The 23,278-nt window shown below is 40.1% G+C and overlaps 11 protein-coding genes and 2 non-coding genes across 13 annotated transcripts; 9 read left to right on the forward strand and 4 right to left on the reverse strand.

The window, feature by feature from the left end:
• Window positions 1-84: 84 nt before the first annotated feature.
• On the reverse strand, window positions 85-1,824 carry AW171_hschr21135 (HBR409Cp; the record flags this gene model as incomplete). Its single annotated transcript, XM_018130817.1, has 1 exon — window positions 85-1,824. One exon carries the CDS (start codon window positions 1,822-1,824, stop codon window positions 85-87), a length of 1,740 nt encoding a protein of 579 aa, XP_017986306.1.
• Window positions 1,825-2,033: 209 nt separating this feature from the next.
• Window positions 2,034-2,417, forward strand: SHG1 (Shg1p; the record flags this gene model as incomplete). Its single annotated transcript, XM_018130818.1, has 1 exon — window positions 2,034-2,417. One exon carries the CDS (start codon window positions 2,034-2,036, stop codon window positions 2,415-2,417), a length of 384 nt encoding a protein of 127 aa, XP_017986307.1.
• Window positions 2,418-2,425: 8 nt separating this feature from the next.
• Window positions 2,426-3,241, reverse strand: POP4 (RNase P/RNase MRP complex subunit; the record flags this gene model as incomplete). Its single annotated transcript, XM_018130819.1, has 1 exon — window positions 2,426-3,241. The coding sequence occupies one exon, from the start codon at window positions 3,239-3,241 to the stop codon at window positions 2,426-2,428; it is 816 nt and encodes a 271-aa protein (XP_017986308.1).
• A 298-nt stretch (window positions 3,242-3,539) lies between these two features.
• Window positions 3,540-4,760, forward strand: AIM22 (putative lipoate--protein ligase; the record flags this gene model as incomplete). The annotated part of the gene is made up of 1 exon (XM_018130820.1): window positions 3,540-4,760. The coding sequence occupies one exon, from the start codon at window positions 3,540-3,542 to the stop codon at window positions 4,758-4,760; it is 1,221 nt and encodes a 406-aa protein (XP_017986309.1).
• Window positions 4,761-6,400: 1,640 nt separating this feature from the next.
• Window positions 6,401-6,967, forward strand: AW171_hschr21139 (HBR413Wp; the record flags this gene model as incomplete). Its single annotated transcript, XM_018130821.1, has 1 exon — window positions 6,401-6,967. The coding sequence occupies one exon, from the start codon at window positions 6,401-6,403 to the stop codon at window positions 6,965-6,967; it is 567 nt and encodes a 188-aa protein (XP_017986310.1).
• Window positions 6,968-7,751: 784 nt separating this feature from the next.
• AW171_hschr21140 (HBR414Wp) lies at window positions 7,752-9,836 on the forward strand (the record flags this gene model as incomplete). The annotated part of the gene is made up of 1 exon (XM_018130822.1): window positions 7,752-9,836. The coding sequence occupies one exon, from the start codon at window positions 7,752-7,754 to the stop codon at window positions 9,834-9,836; it is 2,085 nt and encodes a 694-aa protein (XP_017986311.1).
• Window positions 9,837-10,315: 479 nt separating this feature from the next.
• On the reverse strand, window positions 10,316-11,398 carry AW171_hschr21141 (HBR415Cp; the record flags this gene model as incomplete). The annotated part of the gene is made up of 1 exon (XM_018130823.1): window positions 10,316-11,398. The coding sequence occupies one exon, from the start codon at window positions 11,396-11,398 to the stop codon at window positions 10,316-10,318; it is 1,083 nt and encodes a 360-aa protein (XP_017986312.1).
• A 1,129-nt stretch (window positions 11,399-12,527) lies between these two features.
• Window positions 12,528-14,096, forward strand: APE3 (aminopeptidase Y; the record flags this gene model as incomplete). Its single annotated transcript, XM_018130824.1, has 1 exon — window positions 12,528-14,096. The coding sequence occupies one exon, from the start codon at window positions 12,528-12,530 to the stop codon at window positions 14,094-14,096; it is 1,569 nt and encodes a 522-aa protein (XP_017986313.1).
• A 212-nt stretch (window positions 14,097-14,308) lies between these two features.
• On the reverse strand, window positions 14,309-16,153 carry JEM1 (Jem1p; the record flags this gene model as incomplete). Its single annotated transcript, XM_018130825.1, has 1 exon — window positions 14,309-16,153. The coding sequence occupies one exon, from the start codon at window positions 16,151-16,153 to the stop codon at window positions 14,309-14,311; it is 1,845 nt and encodes a 614-aa protein (XP_017986314.1).
• Window positions 16,154-16,324: 171 nt separating this feature from the next.
• On the forward strand, window positions 16,325-16,397 carry AW171_hschr21144. Its single transcript has one exon. It is a non-coding gene; the product is annotated as a tRNA-Lys (tRNA).
• An 804-nt stretch (window positions 16,398-17,201) lies between these two features.
• AW171_hschr21145 (uncharacterized protein) lies at window positions 17,202-18,473 on the forward strand (the record flags this gene model as incomplete). Its single annotated transcript, XM_018130826.1, has 1 exon — window positions 17,202-18,473. One exon carries the CDS (start codon window positions 17,202-17,204, stop codon window positions 18,471-18,473), a length of 1,272 nt encoding a protein of 423 aa, XP_017986315.1.
• Window positions 18,474-19,107: 634 nt separating this feature from the next.
• On the forward strand, window positions 19,108-19,219 carry AW171_hschr21146. The gene is made up of 2 exons: window positions 19,108-19,145; window positions 19,176-19,219. It is a non-coding gene; the product is annotated as a tRNA-Leu (tRNA).
• A 134-nt stretch (window positions 19,220-19,353) lies between these two features.
• Window positions 19,354-23,046, forward strand: SMC3 (cohesin subunit SMC3; the record flags this gene model as incomplete). The annotated part of the gene is made up of 1 exon (XM_018130827.1): window positions 19,354-23,046. One exon carries the CDS (start codon window positions 19,354-19,356, stop codon window positions 23,044-23,046), a length of 3,693 nt encoding a protein of 1,230 aa, XP_017986316.1.
• Window positions 23,047-23,278: the final 232 nt, after the last annotated feature.

A 23,278-nucleotide genomic window follows, 5' to 3' on the forward strand; every position in this document is an offset into this window, starting at 1 on the left:
TTATTTTTATCTATTAATGAGGTTACAGCTTCAACCTGAGTGTAAGGCATTTACACTGAAAGATGAGGCTGATGCATTGGTTTTTCAATAGGAAACTAAATATGGGGAGAGTTCATTATCTGCATCACTGTTTGGCTTAAATGCTCCGTTTAACTTGTAAACAGTGTTCTTCTTCAGTAGAATTCTATGCTTTCTGAACGAAGCAATTATCGTGTGGAATGCGCTTATGTTTGTGACTTTCAGTTCTCTAATCATGTCCTCCCATTCCCATCTATCTTTTATGGCATAGAGTTCTAGTAGTATAATGGCTTGCCACATGTCTACATTCAGAAAACAGCTCTCATTAAACGAAGCCTGGACCACGAATCGCTGCAGGTGCGGCTGCATTTCTAACTTCTTCTCAGCAAGTTGATCGGGATCAATTGTCTTAATATGCTCTTCAAATTCAGTATGAAAATAGTCGGGAATTCTCATCAGATGTTGTCGCTTCTGGGCAACTAATCTTGGGAACATTGACTTACTGAATACCCTCAGCGTGATGGCGCTGGAAGATGTAGAGGAATTTAGCAAATACGATAGTCTGATATCAGCAAGAAATCTCGATAGTCTGTCACCAAAGTTGAACCATGGACCAATAAAGAAGCTATTTGGGTCCTGAATTTCCACACCATTGATACTCCCACTCGTACTACCCAATTTATTGAATAGCTTGTCATTCATGATTATGTCCTTCAGTAAAAAGCTCTCTAGAAATACGTCTAAAAATTTGACCAGGCATCCTGATAACGATAGGAACTCGTTGAGCGTCTTTCCATTCTTGATGGTCATAGTTTCGGCATCATAGTTCGCTGCAGCATATGAAACCAATATTTTGATGAACGCTGGGTTCTTCACGGTATATCCACTAAAAAATTCGAAAACATCAATGCAGTCAGTTGCGTATTCAACAGAAAAGCTTAAAAAAGCTGGGATATATCCTTGCGCTTTACCACTGGTTATACTATCGCAGACAGACTTGTAGTTGGTATAAAACACGGACTTCATGTCTTCCAGAGCCATTGTGGACTGCACGGCCAATCGGTGGTAGCAATACCCAGTAGAACTCTCTGAAATGTAACCAAAAAGTTGCTTCTCCCAAATTTGAGCATCTTCAATGGTATTAGAAACAATACCCCGCGTTATAACGCCAGCAACCTCACTCGGTAATAATATATATAAAACTCTTGTCAGGAATTTTAGTGCTCTTTGGGCTCCTTCCAGAAATCCGGTAGACCTGCTGAGCCCATAGCTCCTTAAAACCGTTTCACAGAGTCCAACCTTCGTCCTAATGAACTCAATTTTTTTACTGTTTTCAGGAACGGATGGTACTCGCGGTATTCCATTTGGCCATTCTAAATATCTGGCTTCTCGTAAACTCACCTCATCCACTGTGAAGCTCCACTGACGCTCCAGAAAGCCTTCAAATAAACTTTCAACTTTATTTACATACCACCAACTTCTAATGCAAGTAAAAATCGTATCAATATGCGTTGTAAGATCATTAGGCAATTTCAAGGGTACAATAACCTTGTGTGCCCTGGTCAAATAGTGAGACGAAACCGCATAATAATCACGAGGTGCTATTCTTCCCTCAAAATTAGTTTTCTCATCTAGTTCTTTATTCAAAGCTTCGCCGAAACTCTCAATCATAGAGTGAAAAAGCATTTTCTCGTCGGAACAATGTGATTGAACATCGGCGATGAGATGAGCCACGGGAATCTTTTCGTTCCAATAATCCATAAACTTTTCATCTAGCCATTTTCTTGGATTCCTGCCAACATCCATAGTACTATTGCAAAAGATAAGCTCAAATAAGCTCTCTATGACATCCTAATTGACCGTTAGTTCGTGTTGGTTGTTAGTTTTACATTATGTAAATTTGGTGATTTTTTTTCTACTTGAAAAGACTAACCTCGTAAACTTCGAAAGGCTTGATAAATAATACAACTTATAGCAGTCCAATAGTGCAATTAGTCGCGCACGGTCCTGTTTTTATGTCGGCTAATTCAGAAGATCCAGCTATTGCTTTAGCAGAACTGTTTAAGAGGAAGGGTCATTTAGATAAGTTAAAGCAATCAATTCTTACAGATTCTATCAATAATGATAATATAGATCAAAACCTTGAGACATTAATTAGAACAGGGGTCAAAAACCTTATAAAGGATATGGTATTAAAAGATGAAAACCTTATATTCAAAAATAGAGGCTCGACAAGTGCCATCCTGGAAGCGCAGCTGTTTAAATCAGGTTATAATGTATTAAATAATGGTGAGACCGATATAGACAAGATAATTGAGAATCGTCTAAATGATAAAGAACTCGAGAATCAGATAAAATCGATTTTGCACGAAATGCAAGAAAATAAGGAAGATAACTAGTAATTAATCTATTCCATGTTTATGTAGTATAATAGGTCGTCGCATCGGCGCGCTTTGAATTTTCGCCCTGCACGGTCGGAACTTCGATATTTAAACCTATCACCCATAATGCTATACTGTAATGACTCCTCAGCATTGATTGGAATCTCGAATGTAAATACAGTGCCTTTTTTCGGAATACACTTGACTGTATCTACGATTTTACCCTTACAAAGCAAAATGAAGCTCTTTTGGGCATCCCATAATACAAGACCTTCAATTCCCTCTAGATTCTTATTGCGGCTCTTGGTCACTTTTAGCAGACTTCCGTTGTAGTCTGCCATTGATAGTTTTTGTAGGGCAGCCTCTCCATTTAGCTTTAAGCCTTGACTTGGGTCAGTTTTAACTTCCAGTAATTCCAACATATATTCACACCACAACTCTTCATGCATTGGTTTAAATTGATCATATTTCGGAAGCGAGGAGTATAAATCTTGGTCATTAATGAGTAAATATGTTTCCAGCTCTTCCCAAGTCCCGAACTTCTTGTCATTTGCGATTTTCCTTGCCATCGCAGAGGATGACCGTGCTTTATTGATATATTCTCGTAGTGCTACCTTTGAGTTTTTATTAATGGTTTTATAATTTTCATGCTTCACCTGCAGTAATGAACCGTCCTCTGCCAGAAGGTTTACTTTGCGTTTCCTTAGCCTATTGGATAGACCACCATCTGTTGGCTGTATCATTAATGTCTCCAGCAGTCTTTTATCATCGATAGGTTTGGAGGGGTTTGTAAAGGACCTTGCAAGGATGCAATTTGTGATGAACGGTTGAATTCGATCCATTTTAGACAAAACGGATACGATTAAGAGCGTATTTATTAGTTTGTGCTTGTGTTTGATTGTCTTCTTCGGTCATCAGTAGCCCAGCATTAATTTTTTTTTCCACTATTTCAATGACCTTGAATCAGTTGGACATCGCTTGAACACTATCAGCGTTAAAGGTTTGATCCTCCTATTGTTGTGACCATCTCTGCTCTGCTACAGTATTCTAAGTTTATTGGCTTGTTACATTTGCTTCAAGGGCCATATATCATTGCATTTTGACGAATTGGTGGCTTATGAAATATATTTGACAAGATACATGTTAAAACACGTTAGCAGGGTTTTAAGTCTTAGGAAGTTTCCTGTTGGGCTCAGACCCCTTTCTTATAAGCTACCGATTGATTTGAGTACTCCAAAGGATGATAAATACCAAGAACTCAATAATATGTATGTTGAGATGTTTACAGAGGGTAGTTCTACGTCTGCTGGAAACACACATAGTACTGAAGATTGGCAGGGTAGTGAAATTGAAAACCTCAATCGTGAACTAAATGAAATTTGTAATATTCCTGTGTTGGCTCCTTCTGCGCTACAGGAAAAGGCATCGGAAAGCGGACGCTTCATAATACGCAGTTTATCCACCGATCCATATTTTAACCTTGCATTGGAAGATTTCGTATTCAAGAAAACCCCATTAGCATTAGGATCTCCTCCAAATGCTTTGAAATCCGCTTTTCAAAGCGAAAGATTGATTTTCTACACGAATCGCGACTGTGTCGTGATCGGAAAGAACCAAAACCCGTGGAGGGAAGTATATCTCGACAATCTGAAAGCCAGCGGCTTCGAATTTATTCGTCGTCGCTCGGGTGGTGGTGCAGTGGTTCATGATCTGGGGAACATCAACTACTCGTATTTGACGTCTCGTGAGAAGTTTGATCGAGTCTTTTTCAATGAACGAATCGTCGAATGGTTGAAGCCTTATAACTCAACCATAGCACTTAACGAAAGAAGCGATATCACCTTGGCGGGGAAGAAGATTAGCGGTAGCGCCTTTAAGATAGCAAGAGGGAAGAGCTACCATCATGGAACAATGCTAATTTCCTCACAACTGCAAAAGTTCTCGAACCTCTTGAAACCAAACTCCGTTCCAGGCGTTGATTGGAAATGTGCCAGTGTTCCTAGTGTAAGATCTCATGTTGATAACCTAATGGGGAACGGAATTGATACAGCAGACCAATTTTGTGACATCGTGGCTACTGGTTTTCGAAAGTTGATGAACGAAAATATACCATTGTATTATTGTGATGAATCATCAGCTACCCCGGAGATCACGAACACCATGAACGAATTAAATAGCCCGGAGTGGAAGTATATGGGAGGTCCGAAGTTTACAGTATTTTTGGCTGACAGGGAATTCAAGGTCGAAAATGGCTACATAGTGGAAAGTAGTTTACAGCAAACAGTGGGACAGTCCTTCCAAGATTTTGTGGTAGCATTGAACAATGGAGAATACAGTGAACTATGCGGTGTTAAGCTATAAAAGAGGGTTATTGCTGGGAATACATAGGTCCCAGTTGCAATGATATGGCATCTATTAGTTGTGTTCACGTAGCCAATAGGGGGGGGTTCTCCAACATCAGAAGATTCGGAAAACATCTATTACTAGACGCTATTATTAGCAGCTTTGCATCAGCCTCGCTCGGGAACTTATATTTGCATAGATTTGTCTTAGTCACGAACCCTACTATAGATTTGACATTCAGGTTAGCTTCACGTGTTATAAAAATAGGAGACCAACGATTTGCTTTGCTTCGAAAGATATTCACGAACTGAGGCTTAGAGTCGCAAGTGGTACGACGCTTTCTATTTAATCTTGCGGACAGTCACATATTAATAACTGCATGGAAATCCTTCCTCAATGTTGAAACAACAAATTCGATAAGCGGGGGTTTCACTAAATTAGTTCTGACGTGTACATAATCACAATAAAATAAAGAGTATCTACTAAGCTTCGAAACGGTAATGATAAAAACTATACCTAAGATTTGCATTACCTGGGAGGCGTTTATCTTCAGGTCGTCTCTACTCCCCCCCCCCCCCCTTAATACTTCCAGTGGCTAATGAAGTTTACGCAAATTTGAGTTATCATCACAAACATCAAGTCCACAGATATATAGAAGCACTTCCATTCCTATTTTTCTACACTAACAGAAACCTTCAAGTCTACAATGTCATGGAGTTCCCCACCCCAATAACCGTTGAATTCAGCTATTGTGTATTTGGCCCTGTTAATTCCTCAGCGGCAAATTGCCTTTGATTACGAGGCTAAAATGTTCGGTCCAGCAAACCTTAAAGTCATACCACCTAGTATCTTAATATCCTCCCTCCTAGCGGCTATTGTGGCGCTAGGAGGAAATGATGCTCGTTTTTAGGATTATGTCCGGTGCTGGATCCTGGAGTCAAACTTGGTTACGTAAGCAGGAGTGACCACCATTCACTATGTAAGTCTCCATGTAACCAGAAGGTAAATCCGCAATAACCTTTACCCTCCCCTGCTGAGCCCCGGATAAAAACTGAGCACGTTTTCATCGCTTATTGAACGCCATTACGCAGTTAGTTCTTTTCACTCCTTTCGCATATAAAAGCAGTATTACTAACACGATAACTCCTAAGTTCAGAAGGCGATAGTGGCGTGTCAAACTAACTGCTTATACCCAGGAACAGGGTGGCATGTGGCTAATTAGCCGCCAACGAGTATACTCAAGCCAAGTTTAATTATCGTTCGATAATTCTTCCTTCACTACTCATTTTCAACGCCACTATACATAGTATATTCTGCTGAAATAATGTACATAAAACAACAACCTAGTGGCTCTAGGCATATATCAACTCTAGAGTAGTGAACAAAGCCAGTCTTCAACAACAGTAGTGATTCATATCCCCCTTTTTCAGAAGCAATTCTCTCTTGAACATGACATCATGGCCATTTCTCTGACGCAACTTTTACCACCGACAATATATACCACTGTCGCGGGCTAAACACCAACATATATAAATACCACTGCAGCACATGTCTAAGCCAGTAAAAATAAATTCGACCGTTTTGTGTTTGTCCATTACAAACTATACTGTTAGTATCCTACTAGTAAAAATAACAACATCAAACTTTGGCAACCAACCATGCAAGTTTTGAACCTCTCCAGATTATTCAACATCTCTTACTTCAGTAAACGACCCAGTCAAAAGGCTCACGAATTTGACTACTCAAAGATTAGTGAGAGGATCAATCAAGACGGTTACGTTGAAGTACAGTGGCTTTACAGTGATGATATAAAGCAATTGGAGCCCACAGACAGAACTTCTAACTCACCCAAACTCCCAAGCAATAAATCCTACTCAGAGAATAGCGATGAAGTAGATGTACCAATTTCTGAATTTGTTCTCTTTACAAAACAATTACAGGCCTCAAAGAGAGATACACTTAATACTGGTAGTTTTGCTGATAGTCTACACCGTCGCAGATCCGCTAGGGAACAACAGATGTCTCGCAAACTACTGTTATTGAGTACTAAGCCATATCCTAATTCCGAACAGAACAAATTACATGTTCAAGACTACAAACAGCTAGATGACATGCTAACATCTTCCGAAGATTTGGAGCTCAATGATAAGAACTTACGCAGGTCGAAGTTTATATCTAGAAGGGACTGGGACGGCAAAAAGGCATTGAGGGCTTTGAAATGCTAATTCCAACCCTTTACAATTGCTACATGTTCCTTTCTGCTAGATGCTAATGAGCATACTTGTACGCTTGAACTAGAACAATCTTTTCAGTATGCTATTGGAAGAGTGCATGTACTATGACTACAGTAAAACAACAAAAAAAGCTTAACACAGATCACAAAAGTTCATTGTTATTCTGGTTCGTCATGAACTCTTACGGATAATATTTACTGATGGGAATTATGTAACTTTTCTATCATCACTTCACTTAGCGCCAATTTATATCCAAAGTTTGTTGTATTGTTTAGTTTACTACTTCTTGAGAACAACATATTGTGTCTTAAATAGAAACAAATGTCTAATAAACAATGGCCATCTGATTAAGAACGTGACGCTAATGCCTGGGGGTATTCTAACAATGCATACAAGCCTAAGTCATATGACTGCATTTAAGTTGCCCTTTTTAGAGAGATGTTTCAGTTCTAGGGCCTAGTTCTTTTAACACGCTTGGTAATCCGAGATAGGGCAGCGGAATGATGAAACGAGAATGAGAGTTCGATAGGTATTAATTTTGAAGCCGTTATGGTGGTATCATGGCAGTTCTAGTTCGTTATTTTTTATGACATGACTTGGTAAATGCTCAGTTGGGGGGTTAACAGCTATCTTGAGTTGGAGATAGTGTTCTAAGTGTGTTTGGGGGAGTGTAGCGGAGTTATGCATGAGATATATAAAGCTTAAGGAACAGCGTGTCAACGTTAATCTGTATGGGATGGTGTTTTGAGTAACCTCCCCAAAATAACAAATCGCCATGAGGCTGTTTATTTCCGTTATTTTGTTGTGTTATACACTCCATGAGGCTATTGCTGGGTTCGAAGGTGGCCAGGATCATTCTCCTATCCTACCTAGGAGACTTACAGATCACTTCGGAAGGGAGTTCTCTGCTCCGGTTTCAAATGCGAATAGTCCATTCGCTGATGAGTCAACATTTGTTGAAGTTTATGAAGCACCCTTGGTGAAGAAGTCTGAGGTTGTAGACGAAGTGTTGAACAAGACTTCGGAGATAGGTGCCCCCTCAGAATCTGATCCGGAGACTCCAGCAATTCCAGCTGCTCAACAAGGATCATCACAGATTTTCGGTGATCTACATGAGTCTTTTACAGAGGTTTCGGAACTCACCCATTTTACGCAAGAGTCAACTCTGGAGACTTCAGACGCGATACGTGGCTCTGATCCAGAGACTTCAGCCCCTCCAGAAAATCTATCTGCTGCTCAAGCTCAGGAAGCTAGAAACGATGCAGTGGGTGGGGATGATCCTGATGCTACACAAGCCCCAGATGCCGCAAACGATACATATGCTGGTCATACTCAAAGCGGTATCACGGAGGAACAACCGCTTACAAATTCAATTACAGGCGATGAGGAATTTTCAGGAACTCCGGTATTCAATGAAGCAATATCGCAATTGACTGAACCCGGAATAACAAGACGGGTACCGGTTACACTAACAGATTTGGACGGTTTAGTGACTGTTAGTTCAGAAGATCAAGTTCTTTCTACCGTTGTTACAGAGGTAGATGGCACAGTTACAGTTTACGTCACTTGGTGTCCAATTACTGATGAGACTTACGCCACATATTCGGAACCTTACATCGGTGATCCAATTGAAACAACGCAAGTGCCTGTCACTGTAACAGATCCTAATGGTGAAGTTACGGTGACTTCAGAAACTCAATTCCTATCTACCGTTATCACAGAAGTAGATGGCACAGTTACAATTTACACAACTTGGTGTCCACTCACAGAGGAGACTCAAACGACACATCCCGAATCTTATATTGGTAATTCGATTGAAACAATAGCGGTCCCAGTTATTCAAGCTTATCCTGATGATCTATTTACAGAAACTTCAGAATCTCAATTCCGTCCTACTGTTACCATAGAAACTGATATTATCGTTTCCTCTTACATCATCGTGTGTTTGGTGACACCGGAGCCAATTCCTGTCATTTCGGAATCTGAGATCATCGACGTATTTACTGATAATGAAGATACAACAACCAGTACAAGGACCATTACAGTTACGATTACGGAAATACAGACGCCGATCACTGTCAGCGACACACAAGTTTTTATATCTTCACCACTGAATTCCAATTACGAATCTTCAATATACACTACATGGTACCCTGACACAGATCCGGATTTTCCCTCGTCAACAACAGATGAATCTTTCTCCGAGTCACCTTCAAAGCAGACACCATCAATAGAATCTGTACAATATACTCCAGAGACAGATTTCCCAGAGCCAACGTTTAATCCACCTGCCGATGTGCCGTCTGTAACTATTACATCCGATGTGCCGTCTGTAATTAGTCCATCCGACGTGCCATCTGTAATTAGTCCATCCGATGTGCCATCTGTAGCTAGTCCATCCGATGTGCCATCTGTAACTAGTCCATCCGATGATTTATGGTCAACACCTCCTACACTGGACACTGACGTTATTGGTTCAGGAACCGACTTAGATGACTCAACTACAGCGCCATCAAGTCCTCCAAATATCCCCGAGGTGACACCCCTTCCTTATGAATTTCCCTCCAGTCAACTTTCTGATCCCTTCGTGGATAATTCAACGTCGGAACAACCTACGCCAACTCCGCAATCAACTATAACCTCTAAACTGACGACCTACGTGGTTATAAGATCAACGCAGACTGTCTCAATTGAGGTGTTTACTTCAGATATTTTAATAGATAACGAAATTAGCATGTCATTTATGTTTCCAAGCAGTTCGGTTTCGACAATTTCGACAATGGTTGCCGCAGGTGATGCATTATTTGAACGCTCTATTGTACTTCGCGCTGTTGCAGTACTAGCATTGTGGCTATTTTAAATAGATACCCTCCTTTAAATAATATAAGCGTATAAATGCATCCATATATATTGTTTTTCTTGATTGAAATGTTTCGCTATTAGTTGTAATATATATTGACTAAAACATTGAACTTACGATTAAAATTAAAATTCTAATTTTTATTTTAGCAATGCAAACTTTCGATTGGAACTTTGTGGAAGAATTGGTCTAGTATGTCTTGGTTTAGATGTCAAACTTCACTTCTCTCTTAAACTTATTGATAAACAAAACTGATAAACAAAACTGAAACTATTACTACCATTAATAAATTATAGAACTACTTCATTGGTATACTTAACCATCAGCCAAAGAATAAAAAAAAATAAAAAAAATCAATAATATAGTAAGTATCGAAATGAAATAAGTATCAGGGATATAATAATAGCGCCAAGTGTTCAGTTGCTTCTAATCGGGGAAATTTTATGTTTAAGTGGCAAAGCAAAAGTAGCCCTATATAACTATGGTCTATCATCCATAGGATATTCATGCTTCATGAGGTCACTCTCGATATCATTGTCATCATCATCTTCCATATCCTCATCATCCATTTCGTCGTCGTCCTCTTCTTCTAATTCATCGTCATCCTCGTCTTCTTCAATGCTCATGTCCTCCTCTTCATCTTCTTCATTCTCTTCCAAGAATGAAGGTTCCTTTTCTGGATCCCATAGAGCAATTGCGACGTTATTTGTTGCAAATGTGACACCAGCTAAAATCGGTACAATTTCCAAACAACTAGCAACCAATCCAAAGGCTAGGTATTGGCCGAAATTATCGTAGAACCTTTCTTCACGTTGCAAATTGTTAAATCCCTTTAGACGCAAGTATTTTGCCAAGTATATTCTGGTAACAAATGGGGCAATGAGAATGTTAAAGAGCACAGGCCCTATAACAGGAATTGCAGATATCAATAAAAGTATACCCATGACTGTAGCACCGGCTGTGTATTCAACGGTTTTCCATGGGAAGTGATTCATCCAAAAGTATGGAGTGTCAACTGGATAGAACAACTTAACAGGAACGGGTGGGTCTTCTAGCACTTCTATATTACCGTTGATCTTAAGGGCATTTCTCAACGAGTATCTTGACACTTGTGTCATTCTTAACACCATCATCGTCAAGTTATTAGTGTGCAAAAGCATATGCACCCAAGCAATAGCAATACCAGCAGGACCTAAAATAACCGATAGTCCTAAGTAAATTGGGAAAATGGTCAGGAAGTAAACAACTGTGATGAGAAGATACGATACAATATAGAATAAAAAGGTAGTAAAGTTCATAAAAAGGTATCGCCGTGTTGTAAAACTCCGAATAAATGCTCGAATGGGGTACCTGTATACTTGGCCACGGAAAAAGTCTGGCGTAGCGTTTGTTGCAATGTTAGTTGCTCTACTAGTTAAAAGCAGAATTCTATCTTGAACAAAACCAACTGTTAATTCCCTGAACCCCATTGGAACTTCTTCGATTGGCTGGAACTCTTGGCCACCATATTTGTAAATCGCGCCACTAATAGCCGATATGATCAACGTACCTGCAAAAGACATTATGCGTAACTCTTGACTGCGGGTGACTTGTTAACTTAAAGAGTTGCTTAATTTTATTGATGTTTGTGACAAACCATTCCTTATTTATATTCATTCGATTTTTTTGTATCTCTAATTGCCGCTGACGTCGGTACGTTAAATTTTGGATCTCCGATATAGACACAAAACCGACAGATTCGATAAACTGTCAAACGTCAGTAGAGATGCTAATATTGTGATCCAAAGAGAATCCGACATAGAAGAAAGCAGCTGAGCGTCAAAAGCTAGAAAATCGATGCTGAGCACAAAGGATCGCAGCATCGCGTCAGCGCTGACATGCTCGCGCGCCTACGAAAAACTAAATAATAAAATTATTTTTCTAAAGGTCCAAATCGCGGTGGTAAGCACAAAACATGTTTTCCTGAGATCTCCCGATCCCTGTAAAATAATCTACCTATCTCTGTTTATGTACATCCAGGTGTCATTTGAGATTATGTAAGCCCCGGAGACGCAGCTTGCTTTTTGTATCTAATCTTCAAAAATATACTTAAATGCAATGAATATTGCATACAAGACGCTTTGGGCATACCCGCTACATCCCTATGTGTTGCGTGGCAAATTTTGCAGATGGCTATTATTAGCTGTCATGAGGGGGGGTGGGGACATGGGAGGACACAAAATCGTTGATCTTTTCGAGAGTTTGCGCACGGAATTCTTCCGCGGAAAGGAATGTCTCGGATATTCCAAAAAGGAAATGTAAATAATCGAGGGTTTGTTTATGTCCCACAAAATGGCGCTGACGCTGAAGGAATGAAGACAAGCATATCATATTGCGGCTTAACCACCGAGATTGATTTAAGAATGTAGGGTCTGGATTTTAAGGCAAATGTAGTTTTTCACCTGCTAACTCCGGTTAAACCATCCTTTATGTCCCTTGTCGTCCATACGTTACGTGGTCACAAAAATTGGAGAGGAACAGATGTCAAAAGTTGCCTAACTGAAAAATAAATACTGCCCACTTCGTACCTCTCTGCTCTTAGTTCTCATTCACTTTCTGATTTATTTAAACCCACAAGTTTTTTAAATTAATTATCTATTGGAATCAAGGCGTTCAATCAAACGGTGAACCCGAATCTTACTGCTATCAATTATGAAAATATCTACCCTACTATTAACCGGTGCCTCCTGTGCCAACGCCTTTGTTTTGCCTGAAAAGGGATTTAACTTGCTTGATCTTGCCGGTGATTCGCGCCGCAGTGAGGTTAAACAATACACAGATTCTTCGAGGCCAAACTTGAGAGGGGATTCTTCATCTAGTAAGCCCCTAATCAGTTCTCATAAGTTACAAAGTATGATTAACGTAGAAGAATTAAATGAGACCGCTCAATTGCTCTACAAACTTGCAGAAGAATCGGTACCTCTCTATGGTCATCCTACTCGTGTCGTTGGGTCTCCAGGCCATTGGGCAACACTAGATTACATTCAGAAGGAGTTTGATGAACTAGACGAGTACTACGACGTCAGCGTTCAATATTTTAGTTCGTTGATCTCTCAAATTAATTCATACAACTTAACTTACACGAATGGTGATGAGGTGCCATCCGCCGTGCCATTTTCCTTTTCTCCTCCAGTGAAGACTTTCAGAGGTAAATTGCTTCAAATTCCAAACTACGGTTGTGAGGAGAAAGACTATGCTGATCTCGATGTAAGCGCCGAGCAAATCGCTTTGATTGAAAGAGGTGCCTGTTCTTTCTTGACCAAGAGTGACTTGGCTGGTAGATTTGGCTTCAAGGCTGTCATCATGTATGACAATAACCCAGCAGTCCGCGAAGGATTGAAAGGTAGCTTAGGCAGACCAACAGAGGATACTCTTCCAGTTATTGGTGTTTCACACGAGGTCGGTTGCCTGTTGATCCAAGCCATTGAGAAGTATGGTGATTACCCAGTATTTTTCGGAATGAATTCCATCATTAGAGACATTGTCACCAAAAATGTGATTGCTGACACTAAGAGTGGTGACCCAGACAACATTGTTGCATTGGGTGCACACAGTGATTCTGTTGCTGATGGACCTGGTATTAACGATGATGGTTCTGGTACCATTTCATTGTTAACTATTGCAAAGCACTTGAGCAAATTTAGATTGAACAACAAAGTTCGTTTTGCTTGGTGGTCAGCTGAAGAATACGGTTTACTAGGATCTAACTTCTACACTGACAACTTAACCCCAGAAGAAAACCTAAAGATTAGATTATTCATGGACTACGATATGCTTGCCTCCCCCAACTTCGAGTACGAAGTTTACGACGGTAACAACGAAGAAAACCCAGAAGGTTCAGAAGAACTCAAACAATTCTTTATTGATTACTACAACAAGCATAACTTGAAATACAGTTTGATTCCATTTGACGGCAGATCAGACTACGTCGGTTTCATCCAAAATGGTATTCCAGCTGGTGGTGTCGCTACTGGTGCTGAAGCTATTAACCCTGCTAACGGCGAAGCTTTCGACAAATGTTACCACCAACTATGTGACGACACTTCGAACTTGAACTTCGAAGCATGGTTAGTTAACACTAAGTTGATTGCTCATGCCGTTGCTACTTATGCACACTCATTGAAGGGCTTCCCTGAAAGAAGCTCGAATTCTAGTCTACATGTGGCTTCTGCTCGCCATGTTGCAAAATTCCCTTACAGAGGTAACCACCTAATTATGTAAGTGTTTAAAATACTCGTATTATTATCAGGACCTTTCAATTAAAAACTGATCGAGCATTGAAAGTTATTTATGTCTAAACTGAATGAATGAATTTGATCTATAATAATATTTTTTTAATAAATCTACATACAGCTCACTGCAACTTTAACAGTAGATCAAATTTTTACAATTGAGGATCGTTGACAGCATTTCTGAGTTTATTACATTGCTTTTTAGCGTCCATGTTGGTGGGCGCGTGCGTTTCTTTTACCCCAGTTTCCAAAGTTAAACCCACCTCCGTTAAAGCCATACTGTCTTGCAAACGCTTCTCCAAAATTGTTCTTAAAACCTCCCATTCCACCGCCTGACATCATCTCATCGTATTCTTTACGTTTAGAGTCGTCAGCTAGGATATCGTAAGCTTCGTTAATGTCTGACATTTTCGCTTGTACCTTTGCTTGTTCGTCTTTGGGCAGTTTACCTTGTTTATCAGGGTGGTATTTCTTCGTAAGCTGTAAATATGCTCTTCTAATCTGCTTAGGGGAAGCAGACTTATCTACATTGAGTATCTTATAATAATCCTTGTCCGTTTGCTGTACACGGTTCTGTTGCTGCTGTTGTTGTTGTTGGTAATGTTGTTGGTAGCTTTGTTGCTGCTGCTGTTGCTGTCGCCGTTGCTTTTGTAAGAAAGACCTTTTCACTAAACGTACGGTGCTCGACACGAAACTATTATCACAAGTGTTAAGTTTGAGTTCATTTATTATCTCTTGCAGCAAATTCCAATGGGGCAATGTATTGGCATTTCTAACCTTCCGTTCAAAAAAAATCAGTTTTTGACTTATAGAGTTTACCAAGTGAGCAGCAAGATGAGGGTATAAACTCATGGTCGCTTTTATAATTTCTTTGATTCCTTCCGGATTTTCAAACTTAGTCATGTATTTGGTAATCCGGGCATGCTCGGTATTGGTTAATACTTCTTTGAGCGCCTTATCACAGTAATTTGAAGAAATAACTTTTGGCTTCATATCTTGAGCAAGGCACAGCATGACATCAAGACCGGTTTGAAATTCTGTTTTCTCATCTAAGTCAACTACAGGCGCAACTTTAGTCCCGGTTAGCGGTCTTTTGCTCAAAAATTGCTTGACAAACTCCTCTGCTGCATTTTGAAATACAGCATAGTTATTCTCAAGCTTCGAGTCTGCGCGTGCACTCACCAAAGGCTTGTCTTTAAGCATGAATTGAGAAATGGATGACCAGTCACGAGACTCGATGGAACAGTATTCCTCAGAATCTGAAAGTACAGCCGGTGGGACATTCACGTTTTTGTTCCACTTGCTCCACAATTTCATCAAACCTCTGCATGGCTTGTAATCCATGTCCATATTCAAGCATTTCTTCAACTGCTGCGCTGGCTGGCTGCTGAGAATAAACCATTTGATCCCCGCACTCTGGTACAGTAAATCTAGTCTTTCACTTAAGGAAAAGGTCGAGCCGTGCTTGTCGAGCAGCACCTGGTAGCTCTCGACAATATTTTGTGCAGAATTCAAATCCATTGACTCGGCAAGCTCATTCAGAAGAACATCTGTGTATTCGATCCGTAGTTGTCGGTTCAGCGGCGAGAGCGCAAGCAGTCTCTGGTACTCTTGACTTGTATCATACCGACCATCACGTGAAGGCTCCGAAAGGAGGCTCATATACGCTTGCTTGTCTTCATCCTCATCCGCGATGTGGTCCCATTGTCCAAGCTTCTTGTACAGCTCTTCCAGCCTTCTCTCGCTCAGCTTCCGAAAACTACTGCACCCGCTAGATACCACCTTCTCGAACAGATCCAATGCTTTAACCTCGTGGCCGACCGACAGCTCCGCAACTCCCGCCTTGTAGTACACCTCGTTCTTGACCCGGTCCCAGCCTTCCCCATTGCATTCACCGATTCTTGTAAGCAAGCCCCTGAATGTCGACACCGATGCCACATCCGCACCCTGCTCGCCAACTAACTTCCTCACACTTTCCAGATCGCATTCAAAGCCTCTGGCACACACAAAACCTGCCACCACCCATAGAATGACCGCCAGTAACATGTTCGCTAGTAGTCTTCTGTTTACCCACCCGCATACCAGCTGTACTCAAGCATTATACGTATAAAGCTATACAGAATGTCCGTGCTTCATGACAAATCTGTCGTGCAAGGTGACGCACGCTACGCGCCGGACGCGTCTAGTACCTGGATTTTCACTCCCTGCTTCAACAAAGCCTTGTTGGCGCAATCGGTAGCGCGTATGACTCTTAATCATAAGGTTACGGGTTCGAGCCCCGTACAGGGCTTTCTTTTTTCACCCGTTAGTTCCCGTCTAAGGATGGAAAAGAGAATTCGCTAAGCATCTAGAAAAGACCCTGCAGGTTGCGGTTCCAGGTGCAGTGCAGCTGTTCGATTCTGCACACTTTATTACACTTTACCCCTTCGAGCATAGGCTCTTAAAGACTTCACATCCACCTCACCAACTGAGTCTCCACACCTCCCCCAACCTGACCTTTCTTATCGGCCTTGGCAAAGATTCATCCTTAGTAATCCTTATCACGCCTTTGTAAACTCATATACCGTATTGAGTAGTCGCTGTGTCAATCATCCTCACGTGGACTAATTACAAAGGTATTCTAAATGTTCGCATACGAAGCCCCACGAAGATCGTAGAGACCATTAAAATATATATACTACTACACTATGTACATCCTTACTATTTCCGGCTCATAACAACTGTCATAACAACTGTCACCACCGTGTTTAAATTCTTGTAACATTACACCTTTTTCTGGCCTTTCTACCCAATCGTAGAGCTAAAAAGTCCAAAATTTTTAAGGTTAGGGGAATGGTGTGTGTCGAATCGAGACGGACAGAAAGTTGATCCTGTTCATTTAATTTATTTCATTCATAAAACTATTACTAGATAGAGAATTTTTGTCATTTAGATAGTACTACCATAAAAAGGGCAAAGTTTTATCAAGTTTCAAAAAGAATAGCTTTCTAAAACAGGATTATAAATACTTTTATCGATTAATTTCGACATTTTTTAAAGCCTAAGTTACAAAGAAGCTTAATCATTAATAAAATAAAATTCACAAGGTTATTATATGGAGATTACAGAGGCGCTATCATTCTTTCAGCTTGCTTATATAACTTTTGAAAGTGTATTGGAGGTCGTGATCGTCTCTCTCGCAGGGTTTTGGTGCGCTTATTCCGGGCTACTACCAAAACAAGGGCAGAAAGTCATTTCATTGTTGAATATGGATGTCTTCACCCCCTGTTTGATCTTCAGCAAGCTTGCCAAATCGCTCTCAATTGCTAAAATCTTTGAGATTGCCATTATTCCTCTATTCTTTGCAGTGACGACGGGTATATCGTTTTGTGCAGGAAGAGTAATGGCTTATTTGATGCACCTTGATACAGATGAGACGAATTTCGTAGTAGCGAATTCTGTTTTTGGGAATAGCAATTCGTTGCCGGTTTCTTTGACGCTTTCTCTAGCATATACGCTTCCGGGATTGGAATGGGACCAAGTTAAGGGCGATACGAAAGACTCAATTGCCTCTAGGGGTATTTTATACCTGCTAATTTTCCAGCAGCTTGGCCAGGCACTTAGATGGACATGGGGATATAAGAAGTTGTTAAGATGGTCGGGTGAGACAGATGATATGTCTCGCGTTGGACTTCTGGAGTCGCAGGCTTCGATTGCTAATACTGATGAAAACGACCGCACCGCTGTTTCCGACGATGAATGCTTGCGGAGCCGCACGCCTGGCTACTCGATCACCACAGCTTCGCTGAATATGTTGAAGGACTCGGTTTCTTGTAGTGTGTCGAAGTTCAGGTCTTTTATGAACCCACCGCTCTACTCCATGTTAGTTTCTGTGATAGTTGCTTCGATACATCCACTACAGCACGAAATATTCCATAGTAACGGATTTATTAACAACACATTTGCGGAAGCCGTGGATGAACTAGGTGCTTTGTCGGTGCCGCTTATTTTACTTGTCTTAGGCTCCAACTTGTGTATCTCAAACGAGCCAATGGCAAAGTCACATAACTACAAAAAGATGGTGTTTGCATCTATAGTGGGACGTATGATCTTGCCATCATGTGCTCTTCTACCACTAATAGCGCTCTGCGTGAAATTTATAAAGGTCAGCATATTGGATGATCCAATCTTCCTAATTGTTGGGTTCATATTGACCGTGTCCCCACCAGCCATTCAGCTAACGCAAATCACGCAGTTAAATGAATTCTTTGAATCGGAAATGTCTGGAGTCTTGTTTTGGGGGTATGTAATTTTATCATTGCCAGTGAGTATTACCGTTGTTTCCGCGGCGATATATGTGCTAAGATGGGCAGAACAAACAACTTAATAGACAAAGCCTTTATCGCACGTCCTCCTAATTACGTATATTGTGGTTCTATTGATCAAATAAAATAATAGAGTTCATTTTTATACAAAGCTATAGATATAACTAGTTATTTTAAGGAATCAGGCAGTGAATTCAGGAATCTCGAATAGCGAGACCTATTTGGTTGTTGATTGTTCATTTCAAGTTCCAATATTGACAATCACTATGAAATTCATTGAGAACTTACGGAAAAAAGTAGTTATACTACAAAGGACTAGGCATCTACCCAAGAGCCAAACCATCCCAATGCAGGTTAAAGCTTGATGCTAACGTCGAATGTGAACAGTAGTCATATATATAGGCGGGTATTCATATATAACATAAAGCACGTGACTACATTTAGTCAATCATGTAATTGCAACCATGAAGATAGCCCTTCAATCTGAAGAGCAAACAACTGAGCAAAGTTGCAGCATTATGGTAAGAACCACAGTAGATAACAAACTTGACTTGTAACTGTGGTTTAAATCATGTCTTTTCTAGCATGCTGTCTTACATACATAGATGTTTTATGTATCTGACAATGCATATAAATAAGATCGCGTGATCAGATCTGAAGATAAGATGACCTTCAATTCAGATATATTCAACAATCGGTTGTGTGGCCGAGCGGTCTAAGGCGCCTGATTCAAGCGTATAGCTTACAGCTGTTACAGTTGAACACTCAGGTATCGTAAGATGCAAGAGTTCGAATCTCTTCGCAACCATTATTTTTTTCTCGCGTTGAAAAAATAAAACGCGTAAAATAATTTATTAAATAAAAATTGATACTTCTCATGTAGCGTGATGAACACTCTTCTCTTGAAGTAACAAAGCTTACTATATTGATTACTGGTCTGTAATGTACATTAAGAAAGTTATTATAAGTGGGTTTAAAACTTATAAAAATAAAACCGAGATAGATAACTTTTCTCCTCATCATAATGTGGTTATAGGCTTTAATGGTTCAGGTAAATCGAACTTCTTTGCAGCCATAAGATTTGTTCTTAGCGATGATTATACAAATTTGAAAAGGGAGGAGAGACGTTCATTGATTTACCAAGGTACCTCATCTGTTATGTCCGGTTATGTGGAGATTATATTCCAAGACTTCGAAAATAGAACATTGCTAGGGCCAGGGGCCCAAGGCAGAGACGACATAATTCGTATCAGAAGGACAGTTGGGTTGAAAAAGGATGAGTATATGATTAATAACAAAAACGCTGGTAGAAGTGATGTGCAGAGATTACTGGAATCTGCAGGATTTTCTACTTCTAATCCGTATAACATTGTCCCCCAAGGACGCATTGTTTCATTAACAAACGCAGAGGATAGCGAAAGACTGCAGCTTTTGGAGGAAGTTGTTGGTGCAAAATCTTTTGAAAGAAAATTGAAGGACTCGTTACAGAAGATGGTGACAACGGAGAAGAATCGAGAGAAGATTAAGGTTGAGCTGCAAGAGGTTGAAGATAAGTTAAATGAATTAGACGAGGAACGCAGAGAACTGGAGAAATATAATGGACTCGATAGATCGAGGAAGATGCTGCAGTATGCGTTGCACGATCGTGAGCTGAATGAGGTCACAGCTTCGATTGAAAAATTAGAAGGCGATTACGATAATACTTTGGTTCAGTCTGAACAGTATATCGATGAGCTTGATAAAAGGGAAGCACTGATCAATAATCTGGGGAAAAATATGCACGAGATTGTTTCCGAACTGAAGATGAAGGAGTCTACTGACTTGCAACAGGAGAGGGAAGCGGGTAGAGATGTGGCAAAAGCACTTGCAGACGTTCTTGTCCGCTACGAAGAGCTGCAATCTCAAAGAGCTGCCATTACAGAGCAGTCAGAGACTACAAAAGATACCTTAAAAAAGCTCAGACTGCAGATCACTAGCAAGGAAGAGCAGCTGAAGAAGGTACTTCCTAGATTTGATGAGCTAACGAACTCCGAGATGGAGTTAAAATCAAGACTCAGGACAATGCAACAAAGGCAAAGAGATATGATTTCAAAGAGAGGAAATTACGCTAAGTTCAAAACGAAAGAGGAACGGGACTATTGGATCAGCAAAGAAATAGCGACTCTCGAGGTGGAGAAGGAGGCTTTAAATACTTCACAGACGGCCTTTAGCCAGGAACGAGAGCAATTACAGTCAGAGTTAGCTGTAGTAGATCAGCAGATAGAAGAATTAAATGATAGTATTTGCGGACCAGGTATTACTGCAGAGTTGGCAGACCTTCAGAAGCAAATAATGGATTTGAAGAAAGAGCATCTGTCAAAGATCGATGAACGTAAACAGTTATGGAGAGCGGAGCAAAAGGCGCAGTCCATTTCAGAAGCATTGGTTGAAGATGTCAAGAGAGCGGAAAGTGGTTTAAATGAAACTATGAGCCGTGATCTAGCAACTGGTTTGAAAAATGTCAATGAAATTGTGAAAAGACTGAACATGCCAGAGGGATCTGTGTTTGCTCCTTTGGGCGAGTTAATCAAGGTTAGTGAGAAATACAAGGTCTGTGCAGAGGTTGTAGGAGGGAACTCGTTATTCCATGTTGTTGTTGATACAGAAGAAACTGCAAGTTTGATTATGCAGGAATTGTACAATATGAAAGGTGGTAGAGTAACATTCATGCCTTTGAACAGACTGGAAGTTGACAATAATATTCAGTATCCTTCAAACGAGGAGCATAATTGCACGCCATTAATAAAAAAAATCAAATATGATCCCAAGTTTGAAAGGGCTGTGGCCCATGTATTTCGTAAAACAATCGTTGTTAAAGATCTGGTTCAAGGTAGTAGACTAGCTAAACAATTCAATCTTAACACTATCACGTTAGATGGTGATAAGGCAGATAATAGGGGCTTATTAACTGGTGGTTTCCGCGATCATTTCAAACTAAGACGTCTGGATTCTTTAAAGGATCTCAAGACTAAGAAGAAGGAACAAGATGCAACTAGGGCACATTTACGGGAGTTAAAAGAGAAGGTGAAGGTTGTCGAAGAGGAGATTGATCAACTGAATAATAGCATTAAGAAGGCCGTAAACAAAAAAGAACTGATACTTTCCGACTTAGAATCGTTAAAATTGAAGTTAGAAAAGGCTAACGGTCAGAAGTATCTAATTAATGAAACATTATCTCAATCAATATCTAAAATTGAGAAGACAACGATCAAGCAAAGGGTAATAGAAGATAAAATTCAAATGTATACCTCAGAATTGGAAAAACCCTTTGATAATCAGCTCACAGCAGAAGAAATGATCGAGCTGGATTGCATATCAGCGGAACTGCCTGACTTACAAAATCAACTGAATATCACAACCGAGGCGTTAAACTCTGTTATTAACAAGATCGATTCTTTGAAAGCAGAATTGGAGTCGAAGCTGATTCCTCAGGAACGAGAGCTAGAATCATTGTCAATTGACACCGACGAAGCTGCTATAGAAGCTATGGATAATGAAATAGAGGCACTTGGTGTTCAACGTGAGAAACTTCTTGAGCAACAAAAAAAGAATTCTGAAGATCAAGCTGCTATTTTACAAAAGATAGAAGAGTTGACAAAAGAGAGAACAGAAACTGAGCGTTTGCTAGAAAAAGCCAACTCTCAACAGCGTATGCTCGTAAAGAAAATAAATAATTATCAGAAGGGAGCTGAGAAGTCTATGATTCGGAAGCAAACCTTAACTGCTAGACGCGATGAATTGCAACAAAAAATAAGAGATATCGGGCTATTACCAGAGGATTCACTGGACAAATACAAGCATATGAGCAGCGGAGATTTGTTGCAGAAGCTAGCTTCAGTAAATGATGAACTGTCTAAAATGACCAATGTCAATAAAAGAGCACTGGAACACTTCAAGAAGTTTGACGAGAAGAAAAGGGATGTTATAAATAGAGCAAAGGAACTAGATGAATCCAAGACTTCAATTGAAAATTTAATTGAGAAATTGAAGAGACAAAAGGTCGATGCTGTGGAAAACACTTTTAAAAAGGTCTCCGAAAGTTTTACCCAATTATTCGAGAAAATGGTGCCTAGGGGAACAGGTAAACTTGTTATCCATCGTAGAAATGAAACATCTCCAGAAACCCAAGGTAGACGTCAAAGAAAGAGGAAGAATAATGAGGTTGATGAAAGCGCCCCCGCAACTCAGGACAACGGCAACTCAATTTATTCAGGCGTTTCAATAGAGGTGTCTTTCAACTCTAAAAGTGATGAACAATTGCGTGTTGAACAACTATCAGGAGGGCAGAAAACTGTTTGTGCTATTGCCCTAATTCTTGCTATTCAAATGGTTGATCCAGCTCCATTCTATCTCTTTGATGAGATAGATGCAGCACTTGACAAACAATACCGTACTGCAGTTGCAGCTACCATTAAGGAACTATCAACTGAAGCCCAATTTATTTGTACAACTTTTAGGAGCGATATGATAGCTGTTGCTGATAGATTCTATCGAGTCAAATTTGAAAACAAAATCTCAACAGTCGTTGAAATATCGCAAGAAAATGCGTTGAACTTTGTTAATGGAAGAGAAAAGGGGGAGCAGACTGCCCACTAATGATTTAGTCTTAAAATATAGGATAATTGATTCATAATTTTTTTTATATGTAATCATGTATTACTCTTCCCGTGATTCTCTCACCTTTGCATCCACCATTGCATCCAACAATTCAGTCATATATCCTGCTATTGGGACAGCTACATGCATTTAATCCTAGCGCTATTTTATAATAAGCGTATTACGGTAACACTATTCAATATCAACAGCAGTTGCATTTTACACACAAGGC

This window comes from Eremothecium sinecaudum, chromosome II (assembly GCF_001548555.1).
Source record: "Eremothecium sinecaudum strain ATCC 58844 chromosome II, complete sequence".
In the NCBI taxonomy this organism is placed as follows: domain Eukaryota; kingdom Fungi; phylum Ascomycota; class Saccharomycetes; order Saccharomycetales; family Saccharomycetaceae; genus Eremothecium; species Eremothecium sinecaudum.